Source organism: Quercus lobata, chromosome 10 (genome assembly GCF_001633185.2).
Source record: "Quercus lobata isolate SW786 chromosome 10, ValleyOak3.0 Primary Assembly, whole genome shotgun sequence".
Taxonomy (NCBI): domain Eukaryota; kingdom Viridiplantae; phylum Streptophyta; class Magnoliopsida; order Fagales; family Fagaceae; genus Quercus; species Quercus lobata.
The window spans coordinates 4,201,086-4,220,874 of NC_044913.1; the positions used below are offsets into that span (position 1 = coordinate 4,201,086).

General features: G+C 33.0%; 3 protein-coding genes across 3 annotated transcripts; all 3 read left to right on the top strand.

The window, feature by feature from the left end:
- The first annotated feature begins 5,681 nt into the window (after positions 1-5,681).
- Positions 5,682-10,339, top strand: LOC115964039 (argininosuccinate synthase, chloroplastic-like). Its single transcript, XM_031083325.1, has 10 exons — positions 5,682-5,962; positions 6,758-6,816; positions 7,048-7,135; positions 7,444-7,585; positions 8,181-8,229; positions 8,378-8,560; positions 8,910-8,984; positions 9,076-9,261; positions 9,452-9,540; positions 9,648-10,339. The coding sequence occupies exons 1-10, from the start codon at positions 5,896-5,898 to the stop codon at positions 10,198-10,200; spliced, it is 1,491 nt and encodes a 496-aa protein (XP_030939185.1). The 5' UTR covers positions 5,682-5,895; the 3' UTR covers positions 10,201-10,339.
- A 460-nt stretch (positions 10,340-10,799) lies between these two features.
- On the top strand, positions 10,800-14,497 carry LOC115965926 (probable adenylate kinase 7, mitochondrial). The gene is made up of 5 exons (XM_031085242.1): positions 10,800-11,386; positions 12,668-12,808; positions 13,161-13,242; positions 13,346-13,386; positions 14,057-14,497. Exons 1-5 carry the CDS (start codon positions 10,973-10,975, stop codon positions 14,222-14,224), a joined length of 846 nt encoding a protein of 281 aa, XP_030941102.1. The 5' UTR covers positions 10,800-10,972; the 3' UTR covers positions 14,225-14,497.
- Positions 14,498-16,206: 1,709 nt separating this feature from the next.
- On the top strand, positions 16,207-19,345 carry LOC115962566 (probable adenylate kinase 7, mitochondrial). The gene is made up of 5 exons (XM_031081426.1): positions 16,207-16,650; positions 17,497-17,637; positions 17,942-18,023; positions 18,127-18,167; positions 18,838-19,345. The coding sequence occupies exons 1-5, from the start codon at positions 16,261-16,263 to the stop codon at positions 19,003-19,005; spliced, it is 822 nt and encodes a 273-aa protein (XP_030937286.1). The 5' UTR covers positions 16,207-16,260; the 3' UTR covers positions 19,006-19,345.
- The last annotated feature ends 444 nt before the right edge of the window (positions 19,346-19,789 follow it).

The window sequence follows — 19,789 nt, forward strand, 5'->3', positions numbered from 1 at the left end:
CCCTCAGGTTGAATTGTCATGGTTTGCAATAGGTGACTTCTGTTTCAGTGTTTCGTTCTATTGTATTTTTCTCTGTTAGTGTATGAAGAACAATAAGACCACACCTATAAAGGTTGTTATGATTGTTTGGCCTACCTCTCTTATCTTTATAACCATTTCTATTCTTGTTTTAATATTACTTTATCTTCCTATTCTTCTATTATTTTTCAGTTTTTGGTGTAAATATACTATTAGTCCTATTATCGATAATTAAGACAAACATAAAGCTGCTTGAAAGAGACCTTAGGGAAGATGGAGGATAAGGTCTGCGTGAAGGTCAAATAGAAACTGAAAGAACAGGATTGTTAAAGTAATTCCATTGCAAAAAATTGCCACAATAGGAGATTAATGAGCTTTGCAATATGCAGGACATCTATTGTGAAGCCTGCTGAATAAAGCATTACTTGGATGCTTATAAGGCAAGTTGTGAAGCATTAGGAAATCAAGATCCTTGCTTTAGTTAATAAAATCATGCATGAGTACGGTTTTGGACAGGACATTATTAGAATTGCAACTGCAATTGCACTGCTCAAAGGCCGGGAGATTGCAGAAAATGATTCTTACATTACCTAAGAAAATTCCTTGGGGAATCAGTATCCACTATTTCTTGCGTCTTCTTGAATTGAGCTTCAGCCTGCAGAAGTAAACTGCTTGCTCAGCTTCATATCTGAAAGTGGAAAAAATTAACATGTTGCAGTGCAAGTCTAGCTAATGCTTCATAAGTCAAGAGATATATAAAAAGACAAAAGTAAACATATTTCATTTTTAAGTAATTTGCTTCATTATTTGGGACAGGAAACTTGGTCACTATCAGTTTTTCATCAACTAGCTCACAAGATAATTTAGGTAAATGTATTGCAGCTCTTCAAGAAATATTATGATCAACATGATTTTCTTACTAGCTGCTTTTTTATTATACAGATCTTTTGACAAGTAGTTAGACTTTCAGACCATAATCTTGGATTCACTAAACTTATTTTCATAAAATTATTCTAAAAATATTGTTTGCCTAAGATATTACCTTGGAATGTGGTACATAACTGCATTGGATTTCATTACTACAACATCTATTATATCATCCTCAATACTATACCCACCTCGATAAATATCTTTTGTAACATCTACTGAATATCTGTTACCAATGGCTTCTGTCGAAGCAACTTTTCCTCTAGTAATTTGTCTCATAATTTTAAATTATTTTCTTTTAGATTTGAGACTACTATATAGGTGGTGTCAGATTTTGAACTAAGTAATCTTTTGTCTATTGAGTTTTGAAGTAATAAGAATTCAGAATGGTCTGTGTTTAACTGTTTATCAATTATCTTTGCTCAAAAAGTCTATTCCATATTAATCAAACTCAACAACCATGATACAAAACAATTATGGTTTTCTGTAAAATACCTTTTGAATAATGAGATGTGATATGTGACAGCCAAGTTTTCACTAAGGAGAGTTTGCACTATCTCTATTTGTAATGTCAAAATTTTTTGTGACACAGGAATTCTAGCATGATAGAGAAAATCTAATGCAATTCTGTTTTCCCTTTCATTGTACTATTTAAGAGTGGCCTGCAATTCCTGTATTTATGCAGTACTATTTAAGAATATCACCTTGATTTACCAATTTGCTTTCAATCTCTGAACTAGTGGAGTACAGCTAATGTGATACTCCACATCAATAAAAACACATCAATTAATGCAAACAATATGACACAAGTTCAAAAAAGTCATATGAATAAGTTAAATTTTTATCAGGTTAACTTGTTTTAATTCGTACGGAGTACCACATCAGCTATACTTCAAGAATACCTAATAATTTTCCAAGAGAAGCTGGAACGAAAAGGGAATCAAAGTTAATAATTGGTCAATACTATTTATCACTTTTAGCTGTGCATTGAAATGGATGTATGCAGCAACAAATTCATGAAGGGTGCAGGTTTTTATTTATATTTTTTGTCTTTTTCTGAAATCAGGAAAAGTGCTATGATATTCATGCAAGTGACATGACAGGCTCCAACTAGAAAGCATTTAGATTTTCTTCTCTTTTATCCATGTCCTTCTCTGCCTCTGGATTGAACCTAAAAACCATCTTTTGTTGAGAGGACAAGGGGCAAGACCATTTTTCTTATACACCATCAAATCAAAGATATGGGGGAATAAAAAAGAGACCTTCATTCCCATAGGCCATTGTCCAATGAAAGAGTCCTGTTTGATCAAGTCCCACATTGGTTAGGACTTAGGAGTAATGAAAATATTCGCTTATGAGTGCCTAAGCTACCTGGAACTTAGCTTTTCTTGTTTTTGAAGTTGGTCTACAAGACTGCAACTAATGGCCCATTAACTTTACCAAGGAGGCACATTTAGGGGACTTTTTGAAGCAAGTTTGTTGCTATCTCAGCTGCAAAAGTGATAGTATTGAACCACAATACAAGAATAAGTTGTAAAATGCAAGGTGGAGAATCTGTGGGCAGCAAATTGTGGTTTTCTCAGAAACAGAATAAAAAACAAATGCTATATAGCTTTGAAACTACGCATTTTCTATAGTTTGTAAAATCAGTCATATAGTATCTCTATAGTTGGTTAAGAAAAAAACGAGAAATAAATCTACCACAGGTTATAGAATAATCAATAAGATAAATTTTTGACATAGACCAACCTAGAGATGCCATTGTCCCACCTTCTTATACGACTGATTTTACAAACAATAGAAAATACTTTATATATATGATACATAAAGTTCGAAGGTATATAGCATTGTTGTTTGTTTTGTTTCTGAGGAAACCACAATATGCTGCAAGTTGGAGAAACAATGGGCAGCCTATTGTTGTTATCTCAGGAACATAATAAAAATCTATGCTTTATGCATGTTTAAAATAAGTATTTTTTATAGTTTGTAATATCAGTCAAATAAGATAAAGGAGAATAGTATCTCTATAGGTTTTTTTTTTTTTGAGAAGATAGTATCTCTATCTCTATAATTCTATAAAGTAATTAATTAAGATAAAGTTTTTGACATAAACCATTATAGGAACAATGGTAATAATTAATATTAATATTGAAGGAAATTTGTACACTAAAAATTCAAAATGTCCCTAGACATTGTTTGTTTGTTTTTTTTGTTTTGTTTTTTTTTTTTTTTTTTTTTTTTTTTTTTTTTTTTTTTTTTTTTTCCACATCATTTCTAAATTAGTGCACCACACACTTGGACATCTTTTTGAGTTCTATGGCTACAACAACTCAAAACAATGTTATGAAAATATGACAGAATTTTGTTGTACCGTTGAAAATGCATTACATGCCATCCTTAGCCCAAATATCTCAATATATGTTTGTAACTTTGTATGTTGATAATTTAATCAGATGAAACTCTATAAAAGTTTCAATTGGCTCACAACATTTTTGAATTTAAAGCCTATTTTCATTACATACAATTGTTATGCTAAATTAAAATTACATCATCTAATTTTGTCATAAATTCAGTTTAGCCTTGTAACTTCTAATTTATTCATTCCAATATGATAACTTTTACTTTTATTCGATGTAATCCTTATGTTAAGTTTGTCACAACCACCTAATATCCTTAGGTGTCCTTAAAATGACATTATTTTGAAAATTCAAAAATACCAAAACTACGTCATTTTGGAACGCTTAACTGTAAATCCTTTAATGAGAAGTGGACGGAATGACCACACTTAAAACAAATAGAAGTTATAGGGTTGAAGAATGAAATGAACAAATTAAAAGTTATATGAATGACTTGAATTTTGGGTAAAATTAGACATTGCAATTTATAATTTAACCAGATTTGTACTACTAATTCATAATTAAAAATAAGGGGCTTTTATATATGGTATGCATGTATAGCACCCCATTTATTTTCTCTTGGAAATATTTATAAATATTATTACATAATTGCCCAACCCCTCCCCTTGGGGTTTGAACCAAAACCATCAATCTATTCCACCAAACTCACCTAGGGTGGGTACTTGGGGAGGAGTGTGGGAATCCTCCTGCAACTAGCCCCTAACTGCCAGCTCTCTGGTGGTACTACGATGAGGTTTGTGGTCACCCAAGATTATAGTAGTTATGACTCAATCTAACATTTTCTAGCGAGGGTGCCCCTATGGTCATGCCCAAGGGGGTGAGTCATAATGGTCGCCCCCACCCCCCTTTTTATTCAGCAAAAAAATAACTCACCTAGGGCTACCACCTTAACTATTGAACTTTCAATTTTAAATATTTAACCTTTTGTTTTTGTTTTTGTTTTGTGATAAATCAAATAGTTTGTTCTTATTATTTTTCTGGATAAACATTTAACATTTTTTTATCATATATTATATACTATATACTTTTCATCATATAATAAAAATTAGGTTTAGAAGTCATGATTGTGTAAATTGCAGCAATTTTTTTAACTAAAAAAAATTACAATAAATTTTTAGATAAAAATAATATCTTATTTGTTTTTATCAATTTTTTTTTATTCCTTTATTACTTATTTGGATAACTTTAAATTCCTATGTTGATTACAACTTAAATAAATAAATAAAATCTATCATATTTTCTTAATGCCGTCATCATTCATGTTTATTTATTTATTTTACATTACGTTGATGCCAATATTTTTTATTTCATTCTATCTCTATGACATTTTTGTTTCGTTTATTGTTTTGGATAAACTTGCATCCTAAGTGATGTAATTTTTACGTTTTGTTATTTGTTTAAATGTGACAGTTTTTTTTCTAATACATAACTTTTTCCTAATAATTCTCATTCTCTTATAATTTCTACAATGATCAGAAATCTAACTTCCTCACGATTGAAAATTCTCTCTATATATTCATACCGGCAAGTTTGCAACAACTTCTTTTTCTTTCTAGGGCTTCTTCTTCTAGTTTCTTATTTTTTGGATAGAAAAACTACTTATTGTTGTAATCAATTTTTTCTCTTTCCTCAATAATTCTTCTTCTATTACAATTTCTATGTTGATTAAAAATTTAACTTTTTTTTTTTGTTGGTTTCTTAAAAATAGGTAATTTGACGTTTGTGAAATCCATAGTAAAATATTTTATCAAGCCTACCAAGTACCATCCATACTATTACAGGTATGTATTTATCTTCTTTATTTTTGGGTTTTTTGTTATGTTTCATTTTTTTATTTTAATTTTTGATTATTAGTTGTAAAGATAATTTTAAATTCATGAAATTCATTATATAAACCTCTATAGATATTTACGCTTTATCTATTTATTATTTAAGAATGATCAAATTTTGTATTTTTTCCTACAACAAGGAATGATCAAATTTTGTATTTTTTCCTACAACAAGGATTTGATCATTTTATTTATGGGTTGTGTTTGTATTTATGTTGTTTTTATATGCGCCTTATGAGACTACAAATAGTTTTTAATTATTAAATTTAGGAATTTTATTACTTAGGAATTAATTGGTTAACAAGTAGGAGATTGACATTGACATTTATCTCAAAAATTTAGAGATAATATCTATATAAAAAAATAAAATTTTTTTTTTTTCAAAAGTTTGTAGACAAATGAGGAGTGGAATCATAATAAGCTCCAGTCACGCTTTTCGTCAGTCTCTCACCCACGAATTATTTGTCGATTTCTTTGTCAGCTCTGTGGGCTCTTTTTTTTTTCCGTAGTTGGTGGCAGACAAGTGCCACTACGCTCTCACAAAACGACACCGTTTTCTCAATTCCCTTGTATACTTTTCGCGCCCTTCTAAAACCCTAGCTAGTAGCTACCGCACAACACAACACACGGGTCCACACAACTCACTGATTTCAGAGACTGAAACGCACACACACAAACAATCACAGAGAGAGAAAGAGATAGAAATGGCTCAGCTCAAAGCTATTTCTTCATGCTCACCCACCAGCCTTGCTTTTCAAGTACCAAAGAGAGGTACATGTTCTGGGCTTTTCAGTTTTTCTTTGATTTTATTTATTTATTATTATTTGAGATTTACTTTCATGATTCAATCACATGCAGTGTTTGCATGTTAATTGAAAATAATTTTAAAAAAAATTTCTGGGTTCAAATTGTTTTGTGAAAAAAATGATTTCTTGGCACGCAAAATTGTATCTTTTATTTTTGTTATTTTTGTTTTCTTTGAGATTTATTTGAATGTTTCAATCACATTCTGTATTTGCATGTTAATTGAAAATATTTTTTTTTGATTGTTTAATAATTCTGGGTTCAAATTGTTTTGTGAAAAAAATGATTTCTTGGCACCCAAAATTGTATCTTTTGTTATTATTATTTTTGTTCTATGAGATTTATTTGCATGATTCAATCACATTCTGTATTTGCATGTTAATTGCACAACTTTTTTGTTTTAATTATTCTGGGCTCAATTTGTTTTGTGAAAAAATAATTTCTTGGCCCCCAAAATTGGATCTTTTCCACTATTCGAATTCAAAGATTTTTATTTTTATTTTTTGGGTGAAGCTAAATAGAAAATTTACTACACAGGTAGGATTGTTTTTTGCTGAGTACTGTTGGGATGGAGAATTTTGTGTTTCAAATAGTTTGATTGCATTTGTTATGTTTGGGATTTGTTATTTGAAATTAAGTCTTTGAAAGAGAATGGAGAAATTGAATCTCTGAGATTATGTTTGGGTTGCAATTTTTTATGTTTGGGTTTTGTTATTAGAAATTGAATCTCTGAGATTATGCTGTAACTGATTCCAATCACAGAGTCATTGCAGTTTAATGATAAAGTAAGCTGCCCAAGGAAGTTGTCTTCAGCATCCGAGGTAATTTTACCTTACAACTTAAGAGCAGTGCCAGTGTCTACCTTAAAACTTACAAAGTTGTGATTGACACCACAATTGACACCACTTTCAGTTTGGCCCACTATTGACACCACTTTCTACGCACTGAATGCAATATGTCATTAAAATTTTTGTCACTAGACTTATTCTCTGCGTCTTTCTAAATAAATGTTTGTTGTATAAGTAATGTGATTAATTTGGATTTTTTTACAGTTGGTGGCTAGAACGAGTGAGCTTCATGGTCATGCTGTTGCTACTATTAGTAATGGTGGCAATATAACTAAGTTTCGTAAAAATCAAGGTGAGTTTGTTTTGGAATACTTGTTTCTGAAATATTCTTGTTTGGTATATAGCCCAATAGATTTTCTCTTTAGAGAAGTCAATATCAGTTAATACTTTCTATTGTTGTTCATTCTTTTTCATGTAGTGTTATTGTATTGATGGCTTGCTAGCTATCATGACTTAGTTTGCAATGAGTTAATTAAGTGCTTAAATGTTAAAACCTTAAGTAATGAATATGCTAGCCTGTTTAGTTTGGCTTATAACTTTATTTATTTCTTTATTTTTATTTTTTGGGACATACTTAGCTTATTTGCCCTTGAGATGCAGTTATTCAAGCAGTTTTGCAGAGTGATAGAGAGATGGAAATTTCTGAAGCTACAAAGGGTATAGGGTTACGTGGCAAATTGAATAAGGTAGTTCTAGCTTATAGTGGTGGCTTAGACACATCAGTCATAGTCCCATGGCTAAGGTATGTCTCCTGTTATATGTTTTGTAGTCCCTGCTTTATGGTTTGGAACATTCCCCTAATTATGTTTCCACTGTACAAGTATTCAGGGTTCTTCAGTTTTAGATTGGTGTGTTTGGAATACAATTGATTAAAATATGAAATTAGATTCATGCTCTCTTTGATGGCAATCCGGGACTGGTAGTTTTATAATATTTATTTTATGAGGAGAGATAGCTAGTGAGTTTGGAGGAGATAAAACAGCAGTTTTTAGTAACTGACTAACTGTGTTAGGTAGTGGTTGGGATGACTTCATCATAAGTATTCCGCTGTTTACTCAGGCAGTGACGAACTATAGATGCTGCCTGCTTTCTGTTTTTAATATTTCATGCTTGAACGTGTCTTCTTGAATTACAGATAAAACAGCAGTTTTTGTGCCTGATTAAATATTAGCTCCATGCTTAACATGTCTCCTTTGCAGACTTTGTTGAATTATTACCTTACTTGAATGGATTAAATGCTGCTTGCTTTCTGATTTTAATGTTTTGTGGTGCTGGTTAATGCATTTGAATTATTTGTTTTCCCATGATATATTTTTTAACAAACCTTTCCCTTGCAGGGAGAACTATGGCTGTGATGTTGTTTGCTTTACTGCTGATGTTGGTCAGGTATGTTAAGTAGCAACATCTACTTGCTCAAAGTTCCTTTACTTATTTAGTCTTCCTGTACAATTAGTTTTAGATGGTATCCTTCATTCCCACTTGACCAGTTGCATTCATATTAATTGTGTGCTTATCTGAAATGCCAAATTTATAGGGTGTTGGGGAATTGGAAGGGTTGGAAGCAAAGGCCAAAGCCAGTGGGGCTTCTCAGTTAGTGGTGAAGGACTTGAAGGAGGAATTTGTACGAGATTTTATTTTTCCTTGCTTGAGAGCTGGTGCAATTTATGAGAGGAAATATTTGCTGGGAACCTCGATGGCTCGCCCTGCTATTGCAAAAGTGAGCTCCTACTTTGAAGTTTGTTGTGTTTAGTAGGTTTAAATATGGCAAGCATGCAGATTTTTCAAGAGAAATTAATAATACAGTTTGCGGCTCTTTTAGAAGTGTTCTTGATTTTTCTATCATCTGTTTTTATTTCCATTTGTTGTCTCTGATAGAGTTGAGTGTAGAAACCCTATTGGTACTTTTTTGGGTAATTTAAATAAAATAAAAATGGATATTATTTTTGTTCAAGGAAGCCTTTTCGTTTCTGAGCTTCTTGTCATCAGTTGTGTTTTAATGGCATCATGAAATTTCGTTTTCCATCTGATAAATTTTAAATCTTTGTAATGATATATTTAAAAAACAGGCCATGGTGGATATTGCCAAAGAAGTAGGAGCTGATGCTGTCGCTCATGGATGCACTGGAAAAGGAAATGATCAGGCATGCCTCATGATTGAGCTCTAAATTTTATGACCCATTGTGTTCTGTTTTTTTGTCTGACACAGTCTCTCATACTATTTTGTGTATTCAGGTTCGCTTTGAGCTCACATTCTTTGCTCTGAATCCCAAGCTAAATGTTGTGGCTCCTTGGAGGGAATGGGATATTACAGGGAGAGAAGATGCTATTGAATACGCTAAGAAGCATAATGTACCTGTACCAGTAACAAAGAAATCCATATACAGCAGGGATAGGAACCTATGGCACCTTAGCCATGAGGTAACATTCACCTCTCCATTTCCTGTTTTGTCTTGTCAAATTTCTGCTGAAATTTCAATCTTAGTATAGCTCTTTGTTTTATGTCAGTTGCTCAGAAACTGTTGGTAGGAAATAAGCTTATTTTTGCTCTCATGGTCACCTTTTAATTCTCTCACTCTCCCTCATGAGTTTCATTTCCATGCCTTTAAAGGGTGACATTTTGGAAGACCCAGCAAACGAACCTAAGAAGGATATGTACATGTTGACTGTGGACCCAGAAGAGGCACCTGACAAACCCGAGTAAGCTTCCTTATTGAATTTTTAGTTTAACCCCTCTGTATCATTATCTATTATTTTCTATTCCGCTTTTTTTAATTCTTTTTTTTCTATGCTTTCATTTCCTGTAGATATATTGAAATTGGGATAGAGTCGGGTCTTCCTGTTTCAGTTAATGGGAAGGTGCTATCGCCTGCGTCTCTACTTACTGAACTCAACGAGATTGGTGGGAAGCATGGAATTGGCCGAATTGACATGGTTGAAAACCGATTAGTTGGTATGAAGAGCCGTGGAGTCTATGAAACTCCAGGTGGGACAATCCTCTTCGAGGCTGTACAGGGGTTGGAGTCTTTAACAATTGATCGAGAAAGCATGCAACTTAAAGATTCACTTGCACTCAAGTATGCTGAGCTAGTTTATGCAGGCAGATGGTTTGATCCACTTCGCGAGTCAATGGATGCATTTATGGAAAAAATCACTGAGACTACAACAGGTTCAGTTACACTCAAACTATACAAAGGTTCAGTTTCTGTAGCTAGCCGTAAGAGCCCTTATAGCCTGTATAGGCAAGATATTTCATCTTTTGAGAGCAGCCAGATTTATGATCAGGCCGACGCTGCTGGGTTTATTCGGCTTTATGGACTTCCAATGAGGGTTCGATCAATGCTCAAGCAGGGCATGTGAGACTTGGGTGTTTGATTGTTTCTTGTCTTATTGGTGAATTATTCTCTTATATCCCTAAAGTTGAGGCCTTTGGTTTAATTGTATGACAATAAGTAGTTTTTGGCAGAAGATTTATGTTTCTCTTTGGTGTTTATGCTTTCTTTCTTTCTTTTTCTAAGATGTTGCTGCCAATTGTTCTGTTTCTTCTTTGCATATTTTACATTTTGCATAGTTTAAAGGTGATTTCAAATTAAACATAAAAGTTTCAAATGAAATTATATGTTTAAAAATATATTTCAATTAAACCATAAATTTGTTTTACTTAAGTGTTTTTTTTTTTTTTTTTTTTTGAGAAAGGATTGAAATACAATACGTTTAAAAAATCATCAATAAAATACAAGATTGAAATATGATTTACCCTAAAATAAAATAAAAATAATTTTTAATTTTTTTTTTTTTTTATAGTCATCAAATGAAATCACCTCGTCTTTGATCTAATTTTTTTTATATTTTATTTTATAATAAAGTAACATTTCTTTATAGTTCATGAATATTGAATAATATTCACCTAAAAAAGAAAAAGAAAAAGATTAATGAATAATATAAGATAAGAACAAGAAGGCTCTCCACCAATATATATTTTATTCCTAACTTTTCCATCTAACGAACCAAGAAACGATGGCAATTTATGTAAAAATCCCAAAATAGTAAGGTCATTTCCACACCTAGCACTCATTTCCATTTTTTCGTTATTTCTCAAATTCTCTCTCTCTCTCTCTCTCACTTTCGCGCCATGATCGAACTACGCCGCAGCAGCGCCACCAAAGCCGCCGCAATAACGGCGGCGCCGCTACTCTGCCGACTCACGGACTTCTTTGTGAGCCTATTCCACTCCAACTCCGCCACAGCAGCTCAGACACAACCCGACTCCGACTCCGACGACGATGACTACTCCTCCTCCGACTCCAACTACTACTACTACTACAACAACCGCAAGCCGCCGCGTCGTTACGGTCCAAATCCAATGTCGTCGGACTCGGAGGCCTTTGTTCCAACCAACCCGGTCCAGTGGTCTTTCATAGGGAACCCGAGCGCTAAAAGGCACGTGTTCGCTCAAAGGATCTCGAAGCTTCTAGAAGTCCCTCGCATTTCCATTTCTACCCTCGTCTGTCAAGACCTCAACCCTCGCTCTTCTCTCTACAAACAGGTCTCCTCTCAGTTCAAGTTTCTTTTGCTTTCTTTCTTTCTTTCTGTTTCTTGGTGTGTAGTTGTAAATTAGATTTGGGACTGAGGGTAGTTTGGTCATTTAAATTATATTTGAAAGTCACGGTAAGTTATAATACCGTTGGCGAGCTGAATCAGAATGATAAAACATCTGCCTTGCTAAATTACACAAATACCCATTTCTTGTTTTTTTAAAAAGTATTTTTGTGTTCTCGAATAATTTATTTTGGGGAATTAAATAAAATCTTTGGGAGGATAGATTTATATTAATATTAACTGGTGTGTTACCTGTGCATATACACAGGAACAAGTGAAAACAATCATAATTACACTGTTCAAATTATAATTTTTTTTTTATACACATATATAAATATATATAATTTAGAATTTAATTTTAAACTCTTTGGTTTTTGCACCAAATAATTCATTTGCCATAAAAATTAAAAGAATTAGATGGATACATGGCACAAAATTAGACTCCAATTTGGAATTTCATTGGATTTGGACTCTTTGATTTCTACACTCAATAATTTAGTTAGTACAAAAATTAAAAATTAGATGGGACATATGTCACAAAATTGAGAATTCGATTGAAAATCTAATTGGATTTTGCTTTTAATATATATATATATATATATTATTGTTGTATTGTATAAAATCTTTGGAAAGTGAGGATAGATTTATGAATAATTTTGTGCAAAATATCATGGCTTGTCACATTGTTATTTTATTAATTTTGTTTTTGTTGTTAAAGGTGCTTTAAAGAAATGATTGCAAGTTGGCTCCTAGATAATACAGTTCTAATTATAAAATAGGATTGATTAGTTTAGTTTAATTATGCCAAATTACGAGATATCTGTTGTGAAATTACTTACATTTGTTTTTGTAAAGATGCATGGTGCAATTTAAGAGGCAATGAATAAGTGTCTTAAGTTGGAAAAATTAGTTTTTTTTTTTTTTTTAAACAATATAATTTATGACTATTCTAAAGTAATTATGCCATGTCAGTATTATCCATTATTATTATAAATTTGTAATTTATTTTTGAGGATTTCATAACTTCAATGAATGTAGTATAATGGGAACTACTGTGCTTATTTCTTATTAAATTAAAGCTTTGATAAACCTACAGATGCATTTGGAAAATTTTCCCAAAAAAGAAAAAAATTTGAAGTGGAATCAGCCTTTATTAGAACTGATGCAATAGCATACTCACTTGATGTTTATCTTTGTGTATTTTCCATTTTTCATCTTCTAAAAATAGATTGCAAATGCTGTCAATGGCGGAGCCATAGTACCGGAGGATATACTATTTCGGCTGTTGTCAAAGAGGTTGGAAGATGGGTATTCCCAAGGTGAAAGTGGGTTTATACTGGATGGAATTCCTCGTTCAAGAATCCAGGCTGTAAGTCTTTTGTCAGAGTTATTTCAAAAAAAAAAAAAAAAAAGTCCTTTATCAGAGAAACTTGCCTTCTTTTGATGGACCTCATGCAGATTTCATTCATTGAATGTACCTGTCTTTGTTAGATTAGTTAAATGTTTTTAGGTTCCCAGAAAAATTGTTATTGTTCAACATGAAAGGGGTGTAATTATGGTTTATTTACAGACTTTAATTAATTATAGATGTGTTAGTGCTGGTCGAGATATTGTGTTCCATAGGGCATCTTTGCACCCCATAAGAAATAACCCAATTGATGATAAGTTGATAACACGACTTGACACTTAATTCTACCATGAACTCTTAATTTTTGTCACAGGAGATCCTTGACCAACTTGGCAAGATTGATCTGGTTGTGAATTTCAAATCCATGGAGGATAGCTTCATGAAGCACCATGGAGGTAGTATCCCCCTTTTCCCTCCCCAAATTGAATTTCAAGAGAGAAACAAGTTTCTGATATGTCCTTGCATGTTACTCAACCAAAATCCTTAATTGTGATGCAGAGGGTACCTCGAGGGAAAGAATCGAACGGTATGCAAAGCAGGTAGTCTTCAATTCTCATATTTTGGTGCTTCCTTATATTGGTAGATTCTTCCTGATCTGTAGTACTTAATTGTGAATATCCGGCTTGGCATTATCTTGTTTTTATCTGTATTACTTGGGTTGGTTCCTGCTATTTTTGGTCCAGTCACAAATTTGCACATCCCATAGTGGAATATGAAATGGGACACCAAAAACCTATCTCTACATTAGGCAGTGAGACAAATCAAAGTTCCTGTTCTCTAACAAATTTTGTAACTTCTGTTATTTTCTTTCTTAGTGTGATGCCACCATGGTAAGTGACCTCTTAGTTATCCAAAGAGAAAGAACAGATATAACTTTTGGGGATGTACAGCTTGAGTATATCGCACATCTTGAGTTTGTTTTATGTCCGAATTGTAGTAACCCATCCTCGAATTTGCATGTTTTGAAATGGTTAATTTCCTTCCAGAAAGTCAATTGACTTAGGTTGTGCAATGTCATGTCTCAAATGTGATATTGATATATCAACACTTCCTGTCTGGTTTTTATTCTTCTTGATGGTCTTTTAGTTTGAACTCCTTGTTATACTCTTATTTTTCCAATTGCAATTGTTATCTTGTTGATTTCCACGTCTCTGACTGCAAGCCTTCTTGGGATGAGTTCTGATGAAGGTATTATCTTTTTCTCCCCAGAGCAAGGCACTGGAAGATTATTACAGGAAACAGCAAAAGCTTCTTGAGTTTCAAGTTGACAGTTCACCTGGTGCGAATTGGCCTAGGCTTTTGGCTGCTTTACATCTGAAACATATAGTTGCTGCTCGCACTTCACATAAGCTCAATACAGGGATCGATCGGCATTAGCTTAATACTAATATTCTGTCCATGTTTGAAGTACTTACTGTAAATAAGTCATGTGAATCACATGATAGGCCTAGAGTTGCAGTTCTGACAACTAACTTGTAATACAGTTTTTGCAATCCAGGAAACAACCTTACTGAGCTTCTTCCAACGACTTCTTTGTTTTTCTTTCCTTACTTTGTAAAATGTAAGATTTTTGGTAAGTAAGCTCAATACAAATGAAAAGATGTTAGGATTTTGACATAAGAAAAATTGTAGGTTGGAGAATGAATGAATAGAAATGCAGTTAAAAGGCGCAAATTACTGTTCGTATTTGTGATGGATTCATTTTGCATTGGGAAAAAGAAAAGGCTTCAGCAGCAAAGACTGTCACTTCATTAGTATCTAATTATTTAATGCAGTGGCCTATAGAGAATGGAAATTTGTATGCTCCTTTTTGTTAATTTTTTCTTTTTATATTGTTCCCATGTGTGCCAATTGATTTTCATTATGATGGACTCATTCATTCCCACTAGAAGCCCATGGTTGGTTGACACTGTGGTCATGGTCCGTTAGATGTGTTTCTTTGGCACGCTCGATGCTTGGATTGGCGATTATATGAGCAAATCATTCAGATTTTAAAAAAGACATAGAAAATGGTGTACGAGAATCAAGCCACTGTATATGACTACTATTTTTTGCCAATTTTTTGTTTGCAAAATATCCTAGTTGAAGATAAATAATCCAATCATGCAGCAAAAGAGAAGATGATGACCCAGCTGAAGCGGGGAAAGCTACATATAAGCCAATCATATGCAGAAATAATTAATTTTCACTCATCTATTTTTTAGATGGCCTCTATTTAGCTGACTGCTGAGCCATCTATCACTCGTGACATTTTTTAGATAAATTGCATTTCAAGCAAGAAGCAACAGCATTTATTTCAATTTGCAGGTAAGTGTGATGGGTTACATTCTAAGTAGTTTAAAGGCAATTTCAAATTAAACATAAAAGTTTCAAATGAAATTATATACTTAAAAAATATATTTCAATTAAACCATAATGAAATTATATACTTAAAAATATATTTCAATTAAACCATAAACTTGTTGTACTTAAGTTGATACTGGAAAATATTTAAGTGAAATTATATACTCAAAAATATATTTTATTGAACCATAAATTTGTTTACCTAAGTTGATATTGGAAAATATTTAAATAAAGCGATATCGTGTGGTTTAGAGGAAAATAATGTTCATATATAATAAGCACATGTATTACTTCCAAGTAGCAAGCAAATGAAAGATTTGAACATGAAACAAACAAGGAAAGGAGGGATGTATGAAAATAATGCCAGCACATAATGTCGTTTTGTGTTTAAGCATTCCTTTTATTTATTTCTGGTTAATCAAGCATAAAATATTAATCAGAAACAACCATTCTATTATAAGAATGCTCAACTTTATCAAAAGCTAACACATTTTCCATACAAAAAGTGGAAATCAATACTCTGAATAGCTCCCATTTTTGCTAAGCTATTGGTACATCAATAACTTCTCTATAAAATTAATTTGATTTAAAATTTATAAAAGTACATTGATTTAGTTTAAAAAATCATCAATAAAATACAAGATTGAAATATGATTTATCCTCAAATGAAATAATAATAATAATAATAATCCTTTTGTTTTTAAAATTTTTATAGTCATCAAAAGAAATCATTTCGTCCTTCATTTAATTTTTTATATAATAAAGTAACATTTATTTATAGTTCATGAATATTGAATAATATTTACCCAAAAAAAAAAAAGAGAAAAAGATTAATGAATAATAATATAAGATAAGAACAAGAAGGCTCTCCAAATATATTTTATTTCTAACCTTTTCCATTTTAAAAAAATAAAAAGGAATTTCCAACAAGAAATGGCGCGCAAGAACCAAGAAACGATGGCATTTTATGTAAAAATCCCAAAATAGTAAGGTCATTTTCACACCTATAACTCATTTCCACTTTTTCGTTATTTCTCAAATTCTCTCTTTCTCTCTCTCACTTTCGCGCCATGATCGAACTACGCCGCAGCAGCGCCACCAAAGCCGCGGCAATAACAGCAGCGGCGCCGTCGATACTCAGCCGACTCACTGACTTCTTTGTGAGCCGATTCTACTCCAACTCCGCCACAGCAGCTCAGCCACAACCCGACTCCGACTCCGACTCCGACTCCAACTACTACTACAACCACAAGCTGCCGCGTCGTTACGGTCCAATTCCAATGTCGGAATCGGAGGCCTTTGTTCCAACCAATCCGGTCCAGTGGTCTTTCATAGGTAATCCAAGCGCCAAAAGGCACGTGTTCGCTCGAAGGATCTCGAAGCTTCTTCAAGTCCCTCACATTTCCATTTCTACCCTCGTCTGTCAAGACCTCAACCCTCGCTCTTCTCTCTACAAACAGGTCTACTCTCCTCTCCTCTCAGTTCACATTTCTTTTGCTTTCTTTCTCTGTTTCTTGATGGAAGCTGTAAATTAGATTTGGGACTGAGGGTTTTTTGGTCATTTAAATGTATATTTGAAAGTCGCGGTAAGTAATATCAATGGCGAGCTGAATCAGAATGATAAAATATGTCTTATTAAATTACACAAATGCCCTTTTCTTGTTATTTTTGAAGTATTTTTTGTGTTCTTGAATAATTTCTTGTGGGAAATTACATAAAAATTATAAAATCTTTGGGGTGATAGATTTATATTAATATTAATATTGTCATGACTTGTCACATTATTATTTATTATTATTATTATCCTAATTTTGTTATTGCTGTTAAAGGTGCTTTAAAGAAATGATTGCAAGTTGGCTTCTAGATAATACAGTTCTAATTAGTTTAGTTTAATTATGCCAAATTAATTATCCAAAAGTTTAGTTATGCAAAATTGCGAGGCTACGAGTTATCGGCTGTGAAATTACTTACAATTGTTTATGTAAAGACGCATTGTGCAATTTAAGATGCAATGAATAAGTGAACCAAGTTGGAAAAATTAGTTTCTCTAATTTATGACTATTCTAAAGAAATTATTCCATGTTTGCATTATCATTATTATATAATTGTATAATGGGAACTACTGTGCTTTTTTTATTATTATTAAATTTAAGCTATGATGAACTCACAGATGCATTTGGAAATTTTTTCCAGAAAAAGAAATTTTTTTTTTTGAAGTGGAATCAACCTTTATTGGATTTGGAACTGATGCAATAGCGCACTCACTTTATGTTTCTTTATGTGTTTTTTCATCTTCTGAAAAATAGATTGCAACTGCTGTCAATCGAGGAGCAATTGTTCCAGAGGGTATACTATTTCAGCTGTTGTCAAAGAGGTTGGAAGATGGGTATTCCCGAGGTGAAAGTGGGTTTATACTGGATGGAATTCCTTGTTCAAGAATCCAGGCTGTAAGTCTTTTATCAGAGAAACTTGCCTTCTTTTGATGTACTTCATGCAGATTTCATTCGTTGAATGTGCCTGTCTTTGTTAGATTAGTTAAATGTTTTAGATTCCCAGAAAAATTGTTATTGTTCAACATGAAAGGGATGTAATTATGGATTTATTTACAGACTTTATGTAATTATAGATGTGTTAGTGCTGGTCAAGATATTGTGTTTCACAGGGCATATTTGTAGCTCATAAGAATTAACCGAATTGATGATAACACAACTTGACACTAATGCTGCCATGAACTCTTAATTTTTGCCACAGGAGATCCTTGACCAACTTGGCAAGATTGATCTGGTTGTGAATTTCAAATCCATGGAGGATAGCTTCATGAAGCACCATGGAGGTAGTATCCCCCTTTTCCCTCCCCAAATTGAGTTTCAAGAGGGAAACAAGTTTCTGATATGTCCTTGCATGTTACTCAACCAAAATCCTTAATTGTGATGCAGATGGTACCTCAAGGGAAAGAATCGAACAGTATGCAAAGCAGGTAGTCTTCAATTCTCATATTTTGGTGCTTCCTTATATTGGTAGATTCTTCCTGATCTGTAGTACTTAATCTTGAATATCCAGCTTGGCGTTATATTGTTTTTATCTGTATTACTTGGGATGGTTCCTGCTATTTTTGGTCCAGTCACAAATTTGCACATCCCATGGTGGAATATGAAATGGGACACCAAAAACCTATCTCTACATTAGGCAGTGAGGCAAATCAAAGTTCCTGTTCTCTAACAAATTTTGTACCTTCTGTTATTTTCTTTCTTAGTGTGATGCCACTATGGTAAGTGACCTCTTAGTTATACAAAGAGAAAGAGCAGAAATAACTTTTGGGGACGTACAGTTTGAGCATATCCCACATCTTGAGTTTGTTTTATATCCGAATTGTAATAACACATCCTCGAATTTGCATGTTTTGAAATGGCTAATTTCCTTCCAGAAAGTCAATTGACTTAGGTTGTGCAATGTCATGTCTCAAATGTGATATTGATATATCAACACTTCCTGTCTGGTTTTTATTCTTCTTGATAGTCTTTTAGTTTGAACTCCTTGTTATACTCTTATTCTTCCAATTGCAATTGTTATCTTGTTGATTTCCATCTCTCTGACTGCAAGCCTTCTTGGGATGAGTTCTGATGAAATTATTGTCTTTTTCTCCCCAGAGCAAGGCAGTGGAAGATTATTACAGGAAACACCAAAAGCTTCTTGAGTTTCAAGTTGACAATTCACCTGCCGCGAATTGGCCTAGGCTTTTGGCTGCTTTACATCTGAAACATATAGTTGCTGCTCGCACTTCACATAAGCTCAATACAGGGATCGATCAGCGTTAGCTTAATACTAATATTCTGTCCATCTTTGAAGTACTTACTGTAAATAAGTAATGTGAATCACATGATAGGCTTAGAGTTGCAGTTCTGACAACTAACTTGTAATATAGTTTTTGCAATCTAGGAAACAACCTTACTGAGCTTCTACTAACGACTTCTTCGTTTTTCTTTCCTTACTTAGTAAAATGTAAGATTTCTGGTAAGTAAGCTCAATACAAATGAAAGGATGTTAGGATTTTGACATAAGAAAAATTGTAGGTTGGAGAATGAATGAATAGAAAAAGGCGCAAATTACTGTTCGTATTTGTGATGGATTCATTTTGCATTGGGAAAAGAAAAGGCTTCAGCAGCAAAGACTGTCACTTCATTGGTATCTAATTTTTAATGTAGTAGCCTATCAGAGAATGGAAATTTGTATGCTCTTTTTTTGTAAATTTTTTCTTTTTATATTGTTTCCATGTGTGCCAATTGATTTTCATTATGATGGACTCATTCTTTCCCACTAGAAGCCCATGGTTGGTTGACACTGTGGTCATGGTCCGCTAGATGTATTTCTTTGGCAGGCTTGATGCTTGAATTGGCGATTATATGAGCAAATCATTCGGATTTTTAAAAAAAGACAATGAAAAGATCCTAGTTGAAGATAAGTAAGCCGACTGTGCAGTAAAAGAGAAGATGATGATACAGCTGAAGCAGGGAAAGCTAAATATAAGCCAATCATATGCAGAAATAATTAATTTTCACTCCTCATCCACTGATGTTTTAAGTTTCTCTTCATTTATATTCA